The sequence below is a fragment of the Cajanus cajan genome, chromosome 8 (genome assembly GCF_000230855.2).
Source record: "Cajanus cajan strain Asha chromosome 8, NIPB_CcT2T_4, whole genome shotgun sequence".
Classification (NCBI taxonomy): Eukaryota; Viridiplantae; Streptophyta; class Magnoliopsida; order Fabales; family Fabaceae; genus Cajanus; species Cajanus cajan.
The window spans coordinates 5,091,971-5,106,231 of record NC_138524.1 but is presented as its reverse complement, the minus strand read 5'-3'; the positions used below and the strand labels follow the sequence as shown (position 1 = coordinate 5,106,231).

General features: G+C 31.6%; 2 protein-coding genes across 2 annotated transcripts; both read right to left on the bottom strand.

Annotated features, from left to right (window-relative positions):
• Positions 1 to 12: 12 nt before the first annotated feature.
• Positions 13 to 4,398, bottom strand: LOC109800855 (putative hydroxyacylglutathione hydrolase 2, chloroplastic). Its single transcript, XM_020361763.3, has 8 exons — positions 4,073 to 4,398; positions 3,341 to 3,523; positions 2,994 to 3,197; positions 2,760 to 2,883; positions 2,131 to 2,231; positions 883 to 957; positions 692 to 790; positions 13 to 516 (listed from the first exon to the last, which is right to left on the bottom strand). Exons 1-8 carry the CDS (start codon positions 4,085 to 4,087, stop codon positions 370 to 372), a joined length of 948 nt encoding a protein of 315 aa, XP_020217352.1. The 5' UTR covers positions 4,088 to 4,398; the 3' UTR covers positions 13 to 369.
• A 3,065-nt stretch (positions 4,399 to 7,463) lies between these two features.
• Positions 7,464 to 13,601, bottom strand: CRT3 (calreticulin 3). Its single transcript, XM_020360965.3, has 14 exons — positions 13,442 to 13,601; positions 13,228 to 13,335; positions 12,923 to 13,115; positions 12,069 to 12,327; positions 11,757 to 11,813; positions 11,079 to 11,126; positions 10,836 to 10,922; positions 10,700 to 10,757; positions 10,091 to 10,158; positions 9,704 to 9,799; positions 9,561 to 9,617; positions 9,366 to 9,449; positions 8,822 to 8,851; positions 7,464 to 7,792 (listed from the first exon to the last, which is right to left on the bottom strand). The coding sequence occupies exons 1-14, from the start codon at positions 13,539 to 13,541 to the stop codon at positions 7,781 to 7,783; spliced, it is 1,257 nt and encodes a 418-aa protein (XP_020216554.1). The 5' UTR covers positions 13,542 to 13,601; the 3' UTR covers positions 7,464 to 7,780.
• Positions 13,602 to 14,261: the final 660 nt, after the last annotated feature.

Genomic DNA, 14,261 nt, shown 5'->3' with positions numbered 1-14,261 from the left:
AAAGGTAGTCCGTTAGCCTAATTAATTACTTATAAAGCCGGGGTTAATGCTCTTTATATGTACAAACTAGTTTTTGGAATATTGAAAATCATCGTATCACAAAAGTACAATGGATCAAAATACAACTTTCTCAACATATGCATATGCTAACACGAGGGGAGTGTCTGAGCGGCTTCCCTGCATCATCATGATTCTGACTCCCATCATGCCAACAAAACTGAAATCTAATTTACATTTCAAATGAACCCAAAGAAAATTGAAAAATTATATTACGATACCACCAAGTAAATATTATTCCATTGATGGATTCATTAACCTAATCTATACAGAAAAAGTATCTTTAGAATTTTAAGATTTAATTAAAAAATTCTAAAAATGATCGTTTGCCTGCCGAATAACACCCAGAGCTTCTGCATCATCTGCTGTGGCTGCAATATTTAACTTTTGCCGGATTTCCATGCTCCATGTGCGAAGAAATGGATTGCAAGCTTTTTCCGTTTTCAGCGTAGTTGGAATCTGAGAAAACAGAAATAATTTGGTAAAAGCAAAACACAAGATTCAATCAGACCAACAACTAACAAGGGTATGTAAGCTTTGATAACAATGAGTTGTGACAAGATTAGTGATGAAGAGCTGCTACCGAGAGGACAATTGAAACTACCCATTAAAGAAGCTCAGTTCTGAAAATTACCGTGGGCAAGCCCTTATTTCTAAGCTGAGCTACATGGGCAGCATAGGATTGAAGTTCCTTGTTTCCAGGTTCTATAGACAAGGCAAACTTTGAATTACTCTGCATATTTCAAGGCACCAAAGTCAGGGCTGCAGCATTCAGGCACAGAAATGAAGCAGGGAAAATAAAGAATGAAAGTAAAAACAACTAACCAACGTATATTCATGACCACAATAAATACTTGTATCATCTGGCAAAGACATGATCCTTTTAAGAGAAGATAGCATCTGTAATGGAAGAAATTCTCGATATAATTAAAGAAAAAATGCATTACAAGCTTATGAATTTATAGACTGGAGCACATAAAAGAAATGGCTTGCATTCAAAGCCACATTGTACATCAGCAATACGTTTTAAAAAAATGAAAACATTATTATAACAGCTAAAATAATATTTATTGATATAAGTGATTTCTTATATTAACGTAGCAATAGTAAGAAATGGTACATCAGTGTGTATTTAATTAGTCTTACCTAATATCTTAATAATTCGATTCAAATGTTCCTAAACTAACATTGTAGACATGGAGAATTTTCCGATTAGATTAAGAATAAAAACATGGTAATCTCATTTTAGAAGAATTTTAATGAAATAATTCAAATTCTTGAAGAATCTCAAGTGCTTTGGGATGAAATGTTGTTTGAATGGAGAATTTACAAATAATTTGAAATTCAAGCATATTTGAAATTTCTTAAAATTGTAAAATTTCAAATTTTTTCAATAAAGATATTAAAATTCTTCTTTCTCTTTTTTCTCCTACTTTTCAAAGTCGATATAAAAAATATAAATTATTTTTTAAATTATTGAATATTCAAAATTATTTTTAAAATTATTAAATATTATCTAATATTAATTTTAAAATTATTAAATATTGAAAAATTAGCTAATATTTGGTTTATAAATTTAATCCTAAAAGTTCATTATATATATGTGTGTGTATGTTTAAAATCAATTTTACCCATGGTGAAAATCAAATTGTCTTATTCAAACTAAGAATTTAAAATTCAAAAAAAAAATTGAATTGATTTGTCCAAATAAAACATTTAAGGAATGATGAAAATTGAAAGCAAAGTAATTTAAATTTTAAGAATTTCAAATTCCTTGAATTTCTAAAATTACTCATCCAAACACACTATCAACAAATGAAGTCAAACAACTACCATATTTTGTACGGGAATTTATATTCATTCATTCACAAAACAATGCAAGTTTCAATAATAATAAAGTCCTTATTTAGTTGCAGTTCAAACCACTGTAGTTCAACCCCTTTCCTGCAGGTATTTGCAGTTGAAGTCTGCTTCAGGTAGTTAGTTCAATTTAAAATGAATATAGAAACAAGAAAAAAAATATTGCAACAAGATGCAATGCCACATGAGAAACGAAATGCAATTCAAATCAACCTGTTCAGGGGTTCCTTCGAAGAGCTTGCCACATGATAAGCTGAACAAGGTGTCTCCGGTAAAAATTGCCCCAGATCCTGGAAAGTAGAAGCTTACATGACCTGCTTACAGTACAAATGACATTAGCAGCACCTCACCACCTTGAGCATGTTAATTGCATAGCCTAACACTAGAGCACTACCCAAAGCAACAACGCAAAAATTGTTCATAGGACAGTCCTACAACATAGTATCGACAAAATAAATCCTGGAGTCTAGACATGGGAAAGGAAGTTAAAGACTGGGGTTCTGTGAGAGCCAATAATATGCAAGTCAGGCTAAACCAAGAACATAAATGACTTCAAGTAAAAACCAGTAGTTTAGTCAATATAACAGCAAAGAAAATGGAGCTTAGATTTCCATGGTGTTGAAAATTGTAGATTAAAGTGACGGGGTCATGGCAGTTGGAGAGATATGCCAGATAAAAGATAATATAGAAACTTATTATACAGTCAAGTAGATTGCAGGAGAATAAGAGAGCCAAAATAACAAGCCAAACCAGACAGTTATTTTATCAATTAACTTAAACTATATCGAAAAGAAAACAACAACTAAGAATATTTACTAATGCAAATAGACCATGAATCTGACCTTCGGTGTGACCAGGTGTGGCCAATATATGAACCTCATGGCCTGCAAACATCCAGATATCTCCATCACTCAAATAGATATCAATACCAGGAATTCTTTCCTTGTCTATTTCTGAACCAATTACCTGCAAGGCAAGCAAGTGTTAGACATAACTCAAAGTAAACCTCACTTAAATCTTCTCTTTACAATTTGCTGACAACAAATAAACCTTGACAAAAGATAAAAAGATCATACCTTTGCCCCATACCTTTCTTTCAACTCTGCATTCCCACCAGTTTGATCATGATGGTGGTGAGTGTTCAGTATGTATGTCAAATTTAGATTCTTCTTACTCAACGCATCTATGATAGGCGCAGCTTCAGAGGGATCAACAACACCAACTGTCCCCGTATCCACGTCATGTAAAAGATATGCATAATTGTCTCTAAGGCATGGAACCTAAAAATTTATTAAAAAATAATGAGACAACACAGCACATACTAGGATTTTGGTATATTGCTCCAGAGCTTATGAGCTTGAGCGACTGAATATTAATCCAATCGATGCAACATAAAACCTTCAAAAAGGCGAGATCCGCTCACCAATTCTATCTGCAATGAGGAAGATAAATTCACTACACTGCAAAATTGATCCACTCTCAACGACCGACTAGCTCCACGGATTGTTTTCAATGGTATAGAAAACAATCGCATAAATCCATATAGAAGACCTTTCCTTAAGCAAAGTTGTCTCGCATCTGGCCACACGCAAAACCCACTTCTTACCTAAAAGACATAGAACAATCAACACCTATTTCCAAATCATAATCAATAGCCACCTCTTCAGCCAAGATTTTAGTTAACAAACATACAGATACTTAAAAATGCACAAGACTAAAACCACCATGTGAACGAAAACTTGCAATGCCAGTGTGGAGATGATACAAATATACTCATTAAACTCCAAACCACATGCCAAACCGAATTACCTTGAAACAAAATTACTATAATAATATTAAAGTAAAACATTTCACAAATTACAAGGTAATACCAGTTCCAATTAATTGCTGCCAAATAATATTCTAATCCTCGTGAGAGATCTACACTAGAGAGATCTGACACACACGAAAATTAATCAAATCAAATAACAAACACGGAGATTCGATTCTCAGTTTCTCGCACAACACTCCAACAAAACGACGACGTGAAGCGTAAAGAAGACGGAAAACGTGTTTCTCTTAAAATATCATTCCGCGATCTACGATTCTGCGAGGCAAAACAAAACAAAGCAAAATAAAACGCAACTGCAACAAAGAACGCAATCAATTAAAATACCTTGGAATCACTCATCGAATGCGAGGCGAGAGATGAGGAAACGATGAGAGACGAGAAAGCGCGTTCTAATTAAATAAAGAAAATGAGAATAGTGTGTGTGTGTGTGTGAGAGAGAGAGAGAGAGAGAGAGAGAGAGCAATCGATCGGCAGAAGAGAGATGAATGTGAGGAATTTGCAGAAAGGGAAAACCCTAGAGGAAGAGGAAATGCATCTGAATGAAACTTTAAAAGAGAAGAAGCAGTTGCATTTATGTTTGTTACGTTGACACACTTGAGTCTACTGTTTGCTTGAAAACGATTTTGCTTTTTCTCCCTCCCACCACCTTTTCTTCTCCCACCTCCCACCAACCTTCATTTTAAATTCTTTATATTCTTCTTCTCCCTTTTTTTTTAATTATTTTTTGTGCTTATATCATTCATTTTTTTTTCTTATTTTTTAATAAAATACAAATAACTTTTTTTTTTCTCCTGAATTCTGTAAATCTTCTTAAACAGTGTTTCCACGTTAACATGATTTGAAAGTAATTAGCGTAAAGGTCAACAAAACTTATTATATGCAGTCAAGAAAATAAATACTTTGTACTTTTTTATAATGTTTTTTTAATACTATCATCCAAATAGTTGATATTCATTGAACTCATACATTAAACTGTTTTCAACATTAGATATTTTTTTTCCTCTTCTTTCCTCCTCTTTTTAAATAAATCATCAATTTTATTTTTCATTTAGTAAATAATCTTAATATTATGTATAGTCAAAAGAATATAATATAAATAGATTTATATTTCTATGGTTTTATACTGTTAAAGTTTCTATTTGACAAGAGTTATTTTTATGTTATATTTAAACCCATGTTTTGAAATATCAACAAATTATAAAATTAAGAGAGGAAGTGATTTTATTTATCGAGGTTGAGAGAGTAAATATTACAAACTTTTAATAAGTATAATAAAAGTAAAAGATTTAACAAGTCAATAAAAATAATAACAAGGGGAAAAAAGTAAGTAAGAGACTTTCAAGCTTGAATATTATAAGTTGTTTTCAAATAAGTTGGACTTTTTAATAAGTTATTATCCCAAATTTATGATCATTGTGTATTGTGTTAACTAATTCAAAAATAAGTACAAATAAAAGTATATCTTAAAAAAATGATTAATATTATTTTATAAATAAATAAAGTGAATCTTTATTTGTTTCGATGCAACAATCAATTTTTATGATGAAATAAGCAAAAGTTATATTATGAATTAAATAATAAATATATTATTCTGTAAAAATTGAATTAATAAAAATAATCAAACCACATTCCTAAATATATTATCACAATGCCTCTTTCTCCCAATGGCCACAATTATCTGTAAAAGTTTCCTAGACAATGAAGGACATTGTTGTTGGGACGAAACAATATAGACCAAGCTTCTTGTTTACACGTGTTCAAAAGTGGTAACCTTCCCCATAAAGATAACACCTTGTACCTTTATGCAATGTTTCACACTTCACATCCCAAACCCCAAAGTTTAGCTTTTTATATACAAACCCTGTTTATTTTGAGGGAAAATACCAGGTATTAAACAACATAAATATAGTCATTACAACATTTTTTTATATGTCTATTTTTATTTATTTATTAAAAGTTGCCTCTTTACTATTGATGAAGCAAGATAATAGTATGTAATTATGTATACCTTGTTCAAATTAAATAAATATATCATAAGAGCAAGTTAATTCTTAGTTATATGAGACATTTTGTAAAACATGTTCATAGATAAAAAAAATTATTGAACAAAAATATATCGATTAATATTCATAAAATATTTCACTTTATTCTCTTTTTTCTATTTATAAATCATTTTCTCCCTCTTATGTCTCCTTTTTTTTAGATTCTAATTATGTTGTGTTTGGCAACTACTATCAGTGTGTGTTTATGTTAATGTTGAAATCAAAAAAATTGTTTAGTTAAAATGTAATAAATTTGTATTTGACATAATTAATTTTGAGTTGTTAAATATAATTTATACACATGTTAATTCAAGAGATAATCTTTGTTTTTGTTTTAAGGATAATGATAAGTTGATAATTATTTTTCTTCTTAATATTGATTAAAGTATTATTTAACATAATACAGTAATTACTTAATTAAAAATACGGTTTAAATATTAAACACTAATAAGATGTAAGTAATTTGCTTAAAAGTAATTGAAATAAAATAGTAGACAAATTCACGTGGAGGTGGAGGTGGAGATTGGAATGGGGAGCATGTTGGTGAAATGATGAATGAATTGTGGCTACGGCGTTCCACCATGCCATTGCCACCGACTGTTCTGTACTAATATTAATAAAATTGTCGGTTTATGCAAAAATCATTTAACTTTTTTTAAGTTTAATTTTAAGCTCCAGTTTTATAGAAAGAAACATAATTAAGAAAAAAAAATTCCATTAGAAGTAATTAATTAATTTTCAATAAATATTAATAATCTGAATATGATGTTAAAAAATTTGCTTTACCTCAGTTCGCATTAGCTGGTTAATGACAAACATGCGATGCCGTATCCTGTAATTTTTTTGCACTAAAATTTATGATTCGGCAATTCTATTTTAAATTTATTTCAGCAAATTATTTTCTTTTCCTCTCCATTTTTTCCTCCTTGTTATTCACGATGCTTTTTGACTTTTATTTATTTATTTATTTTTGTTGTTATTCACGATGCTTTTATGTATTACAAATCAATCATGAGTTGTCTTTTGACATATTTAGAAACTAATTTGATATGTACAAATGAGATGGTATTGAATTATTTGAAAAAATTTAACTAAGAATTTAAAATTTATTTTAAGCTACAATATTCATATATCTCATTTTTATTAAATAAAATTAACTCAATTATATAATTTTTAATAAATTTTGATAATAATAAAATATGTTAAAATATATACTAGAAAAGATTTTCTGCGACACTCCCTACAACAATAATTAACTAATTATCTCTTATTTATTTTAAAAAATTTACAATAACAACATTAATATTCAAATCCAAAATTTCAATAACCACTAACATTCAAATCTAAGACATTACCTCAATCTCTGCTGCTAATCTAAATCAACCCTAGTTGTTCGTCAATTATCTCCTACTAGAAATACAAAAAGCATTTTGATGATAAACTATAATAGCAATACAATACTGCCATCTAAGGCTTGAGTTTTTGCAAAAATAAATATAAAAAATATACAATACTGCTGTTACTAAGGCTTGAGATAAAGTTCCTTTCGTAACCTAACTTTTTCTGTAACCACCGGCTAAAAAGAATCCTTCCTATTTAACCACATCATCAACAATAGGATGAAAAATATTTCTGCTTTAAAAAAGAGTAAAAAATACGGCAGAGAATAGAGATTGTAGTAATGTACTAAAAAATTCATTTTCTTTTTTTTTTTTCATTGCCCCTTTTCGGTTACAGATAGATAGTTTTAATTCCATCCTCGAATACAGTATCAGCTTACCAGCTGTTACCTAATAATCCAAAAGAAATCAAAGTTAACATAATGACTGACTCTCATTTTTCAGATGGTACAGTTCTATTCAGTAGTACAGCTCGGCATGGTCAGTGCAGTTGCAGCTTTGGTCCTACACAATTCACAACACTCAAAAAACTTCAAAGATGCATTTTATTTCTGCAGTTACTCCTCGGTCACCTACCTAGGGTGCACGTTTCAAAGTTCATCCTGAAAGTGTCAAAGACCAAGGAAATGCATATTTAATAAGAGTAATGAAAATAAAAATGATCCTTACCTTACTCAAAAAAGTTGAAAGACAAATGTAGCAAGGAAATGCATTATATTGCATGTTTGCTTTGAAATTAATTTGAGAAAAATGATTTTTTTTTCCTTAAAGCTCTTGTAAGGGGGTAAAAATGATTGTCTTTAAATTAATTAATTCAAACATGCCCTGGCAATCTAGCATGATTTGAGGCGGATCATCGATTTTGACGAAAGAAAGATAGGATAATGGAGAGGAATGGTCTTGCTTAATAGGAATTTATTTCTGATATTGCGTATTTCGGTACAACAATACTTTTCTTAATATTGTTTATCTTGAATCACTGCAAATTTTGCCCTTTTCTTGAGACGCTGAACAGATAGACTTTACTAGATGACCTTGTGGTCACAGCTAGAAGGTATACAATTTTAGTTTGAATAATGTCTTGTTGCAAATATATTGGTTGTATTTGACTATTTGGAGTTGGATATGGAAAAGGTTGATATCTAAATGGCAACGAGTTATGGGCAGTGGTTAGTGGTCAAACCCAACGACAAACTCAAGCAACCTAGCAACCTCAATCAATTTCAGTAGCTCAAAGTTGACACATCATTACATGAACAACGGAAAGCAATAAAATATTACGAGACATATTCACATCAAATATTAAAGACTCCGATATTTTTATTTTAAGTTTTAATTTGATTTCTTAAATTTAAAAGGTTTCATTTTGATCACTTAAATATTTTTGTTAAGATCAAATTAACCCTTTTGTCAATTTATCTCACTAACTTATCTCAATTTAGTGATAGCTAATAAACTATATGGATGCCACATCATCCAAAAATTAAGACGCTAATAAAGTTGATGAAAGAACTAATTTGACTAATAAAAATGCCTCAAAAGATTAAAGTAAAACTTTTTAAACGCAAGGAACTAAATAAAAATAAAAATAAGAGACCCAGATATCAAATAGCAGAGAATTTTAGGCTTACATGGTAATCATCCATATCGTGGGGATCCGGCTGCAAAACAAAGTCTTAAAATCAGAATTTGTAGCCCATACAAGCAATAAGTGATCATAAACCCATTGAACTAAAAGCCAAATAAAGTCACATGGATTGGCCAGGGAATTAAAGAGAAAAGAAAGCAAAAAATAACTGTAAATTTGCAATGTTTAGCTTCCCCCTCAGTGGTCCCAAACTCATGTTCTAATGTTTCCCTCTATTTTCAAACATGAACCCTGCATAGACCTCTTGCAACTACATGTTTTAAAGGAAAGAGTTCCCAAAGCACAGCGATGAAATTAATCTCAATTCACCAAGTATCATATATTGCATATTCTCTCCTCTCAAACACGGATTAGTAAAGAAGGATAACAAGAAGTCTTCCATGTCAGTTGTTTCCCACCCGCCATAATATTGATTCCTACTGTGCAAAATAGAAAAGATAAACCAACACCTTTACTGCAAGGTTACAAATAAATGCATTTATACACCCCAGAACAATTTCTGGAGTGGAATCTGGACAAAAAATTACCCTTCGACGACGCCTCCTATTGCCATATTTGTGATCCCTCTCCCTCCTCCTTTTTTCACCCTCTTCTCTTGCTCTCCGTGCCTCCTACATAATCATAAAATCAAATGGCATTGATATTGTACGGAAGTAACAAAACAAAAGTGATTATCATACACATTAAAATAGTGCTGAAGCACTTGGGCTTTGAATGATCACCTCTTCTTCCCGAGCCCTTCTTTCTTTTTCTGCTTCTTCAAAAGCTTCTTTTTCAGCCTGAGATTATACACATAATGAGAACGTATGATTCCTAACACCTACAAACTCAATAACAGATACAAAATCTGAAAGTAAACGCTCACCTCTCTATTATTAGCCATAAAATCATCCACAGCTTGCTTTGCATACTGGGGATCATCACAAATTAAGATATTGTCGTAAACTGAACCTGCCTTCACCTAAAAATTCAAAATTTAATGTTGTCACATTTCAAATATTCAAGTACAGATAATTTTCTAGGCAACTACTACTCAGGACATGTTTGGGTAAACAATTTAATCAACCACATATTCATTTTTTTTGTTATTTAACAGCTTGATCCCAAGTTTAACAGTGAAATTTACCAAAATAAGCTAAAAAGAGCTTAATAAAGGCCATAATCCACTTTCATGAACTAAAATAAGCACTTCTAAATGCTCCTTCAATCAATAAAGAGGAAGAACAAAAGGTGTATATATATTGACACACACCTGCCACACTTCAATGCCCACATACTTAATTGGTTTGAGAACATAAAGATCAGGATCATCCTCAAATTCTGCAGAAAATGGTGAAAGGGAAAGCAAAATCGTAATAAGATATGACATTCATAACATTTCAGGAGCATGAGCAGAGAGTAAAAATCAAGCAATGTGACAGCTCAGAGATGCTGACTAAACCAATTGCTGCCCATAAATTCATGGCACATCTAAAATATTTCACAACAAATTTGCTTAACATTCATGCAGAGGTTCATATATGCTCAAGTGAATGCAATGGAGGCTGCAGGATATTACTAAAATTATTGTTAGCCTAGTAGCTAACCAGTGACAAATATCTGGATACCATTTTATAATTTTTTTTGTCCAGTGAAATTCCCCTAGCCAACAAGAAGTTAGCAAAAACTACTGTTTAATTCCATATAACATTATAATGTCAGCATATTTCATATTTGCAACAGTTACAAGTTGACACAACAATAAATGACAGCCTAAAAATATAAGCTAGTTATCTCACTTGTCTTAACCACCCAATTAATGCTTTGAAACTTACTTTTTGATTCTACTAACAACAGTCACCAGCATATATAACAAATCTACCTGGGTTATCAATCCATGGAGTCTTCCACTTTCCTTTGTAGTTGGGGTTCTTGATTTTCTGCAGTTCAACAATTCTCAACAATTAGAAAACCTAAAAAATGAATGCCTTCAACTTTTAATGTATAGCTTGAAGAACCTTGCGTTTCCATGGTCCTTTGTATGCTGGATTAGGAATCTTTGGGGGCTTCCATAGTCCATCATCTTCATCATCCCAGTAAGCAGGCTACCCAAACAAAGAATTAAACAAGAGAAAGAAAAAAGCATTCATAACTCAAAAGTACATGCTAAATTAAGACTTCTTTCAATAATAGTGATCATAATATCCAAATAATATTTATTGACATTTTTCAAATACAAAATGTGCAGTAAACAAATCAACCTTCTTGGCTTTTGGATCAGGAATTTCAACTGGAATTGAATCATATCCCTGCAAAATAAATAAATTAAGAAGGAAGCACGTGAAAACTTAATTGGAAATAAATTGTCAAATTGATGTTCTATTCATATTAGAATCTACTTTCAGTTTATTACCCTTTCAAATAGATAATCTAATACATGTAAGTGTAACAAGGGACAGAGAAAAAGATAAGCAGCATCTGCAAAAGTTTGATACCATTTATGACGCTTGATGAGATTGATTAGTTAATGAAGAAGTAATTCTAACCATGCTTATAACTCGATATGATTATTTTGTTGAAAATGGAAACCTCTTCAATACAATAATAAACAATTTTTTTCTAAGAGGCTAAGAGCCCAGCTAGTTGTAGCAGAGTGTGTTCTAAATTGCACTGTGATTGCAGAGACCATGAAACCCAGTCACATTGCAGTTACAAACCACAACTTAAAACACTGACAGCAGCTATTATCTATTCATGTGAACATTAAACTTAAAGTGATATTGAAAAGTCATACTGCTATATAAATTCATAAAGGTGATCACTAAAGATTTTCTTGTAAGTGCAAATGCTAAAATTGTAAAGGTGAAGGTGTTTGACAAACTTAATGAAAATTTGAAGTTACCTGCAGAAGATTAGAGTGAAGAGGAGGGAAACAGTACCTCTGGTTTAACATCATTAGGATCTTCGATGTACTCTTTATCATCCCAGTCTGCCGGCTACAATAGGGAAAATAAGAAGTTTTAGATGAAAGGTAAATTGATAGATAAAGAAGATGTACCAAAAGGACCAAAATGTTTCCTATCTCGTAGAATGTTTGTTTAAGTTATTTTTGAATGTATGACCTTTGAGACCTCCATAGAACAATAACATTGCAGCTAATAATCTTAAGATGGCAATTACAAATATTCATCATTCAAATAAGACGAGACACAAATGAAGGCCAACACACCAAGTCTAGTCCCAAATTGTACCTTTTTTGCATTGACATCCTTGATTTTCCTTGGAGGAAGGATGTCCCAATCTGTGTACATGCTTCCAGAATCTCTTTCCCGATTATCAACTAGGACACTATAAGAGGCATCAGGCCTCAGAATAAATGTATAGAAATGAGTCAACTTATCAGTTTCACATTGCAGATCCTTTCTAATAGGGTAATTCTGCCCCTGGTAGGATAGTATAACATGGAGCTTCTTTGTCTGCGAACCACATATATCTGGTCCGAACATCAAACTGAATCAAACAAGAACCATCAGTTCACTCTACTCAGCACAATGACAGACTAAATAGGACACCAAAGCAAATGTGTCTACAACCCATTAAAAAACTCAAACCTTCACCTCAAACAAGTCCATAAGTATATAAATTAGCAACACACTCGTTTTAGTACACTGAACGTAATTCATCGAGATTCACAAAATGACTAAGGCCCAAATGTATGAGGTAGCACGCTTGTTAGTTTCCATCTTAAAATCAATTGGCTTTATGCAAAGTTGTCCAGTAGATATATAAGTTGCAGCCCAAGAATTGAGACAAACAATGTGGGACTCTTCCACAAATGCCTATCAGAATAGGCAATTTACCAAGATGGACCATAGGCTATGATACCATGTTAGATTTCATCTTAAAACCAATTAGCTTTAAGTGAAATTGTCAAACAAATATATAAGATGTACCCCAAGAATTGAGACAGGCAATGTGGAACCTTCCGACAGTGCTACTAACATTTCTCTATATTATATACTTCATCTCAATAAAAGCCCATATTTTTTTAACCAAACTAGCCTATAAACAGGAAAAATGCATATGGCATGAGAAGTTAACGAACCTATAAGGAGTATCACCACCAAACTTCTTCTGATTAACATAACCAGAAAGAAGTTTGATGTAACCGCCACCACATTCAATGTCCTGCTCAAACCTAATTGAATACTGCAGCACCAGGGTTCTGTTCTTGTTGCTTAACTCCGGTATCTTGGCAGATATGGCGAAATGCCTGGCGTCATTATACGTCTGAAGACCTGCAAGAAAGAGTTGCATCATAATAACTGTGACCAACATAACAATTCAATTCCAAAGAATCTGAGTAATGATAAGAACAACAATTAATGAGAATGAAATGAACGTGAATACCTTTGTCATCAGGATCACCAGACCATTTCCCTGCAGTGTGCTTGAAGGTGCCAGCTTTCCCCTCGCTCCTTTTCCAATCGGATAACACCCAACGGCTCTTCCAACCATCTTAAATTAATAATCAATTAACAAAGCGCGTTGAGGTGAAAAATGTAAATGATCATAAGAAAACACCACGAAGATTCTGGAATCTAATGACGAGGATTATCATTACCTTCGAATCTCTCTTCGAAGAAAACCTCAGCAACTGAAGAGTGAAAAGTTAGAAGCAAAAGCAAGAGGCTTAAGAGATGACTAGTGTTACCACTCGCCATCTCATTCGCTAAAGTTGCTTCAGATTTCAGCTTAGAGTGTTGAGTTGAGTTGAATTCTAAGCGAATTTTAAATAACTGATGGTAGTACTTTCTAGAACGCTTCCACTAGCATTAAAATATTTAAATTTATTGCATAACTATATATATATCCTCTCCGTCAGAATATTAATCATGTGTGATTGGAAAAACTTTTATATTTTTTAGGTATTTATAAAAGTTTTGCTGCCTAAATGTACAAACAAGTAAATAATAATTATTTGAATGTTATTTTCATCAAAGTTTATTAGGATAAAATATTAAAAAAAAATGGTAAATTTATGAGCAAGTACATCTTATAATATTTTCCAGTAAAAGGTGTGCCCTCTTCATAAATTAAATTATCATATACTGAAATATGCTATCTTTCTTATTACCATGTGAGGTAATAATATACACACGACAATTCCTTTTTTGGATACATTATTATTTTACGCAATTTTTTCTTTTTATAAAAAAGTTTAGATTATAGAAAAGATTTGTCTTTATGAAAAGTTAAGCAAGATCACAAATTTCACTTTCACCTAGAATTTATAAGAAGATTGTATATAGCCTATCAATAAGTTGTCTTGATAAAGTTTAAGCCTTAATAGTGTGTTTAGATGAAAAATTTATATAGGATAATTTATTTATTTAAAAAATTTCAAATTTTTTGAGGTGAAATGTTTTGTTTGAACGAGGAAT

Coding starts and splice junctions, on each gene's coding strand:
- LOC109800855 (XM_020361763.3), bottom strand. Junction 2,232..2,759: donor CACACCTGGTCACACCGAAG/GTCAGATTCATG, acceptor TACTGTAAGCAG/GTCATGTAAGCTTCTACTTT. Junction 517..691: donor GAAATAAGGGCTTGCCCACG/GTAATTTTCAGA, acceptor CTGTTTTCTCAG/ATTCCAACTACGCTGAAAAC.
- CRT3 (XM_020360965.3), bottom strand. CDS start 13,541: ATGGCGAGTGGTAACACTAGTCATCTCTTAAGCCTCTTGCTTTTGCTT. Junction 10,758..10,835: donor AAGGACCATGGAAACGCAAG/GTTCTTCAAGCT, acceptor GTTGAACTGCAG/AAAATCAAGAACCCCAACTA. Junction 9,618..9,703: donor TTATGGCTAATAATAGAGAG/GTGAGCGTTTAC, acceptor GTATAATCTCAG/GCTGAAAAAGAAGCTTTTGA.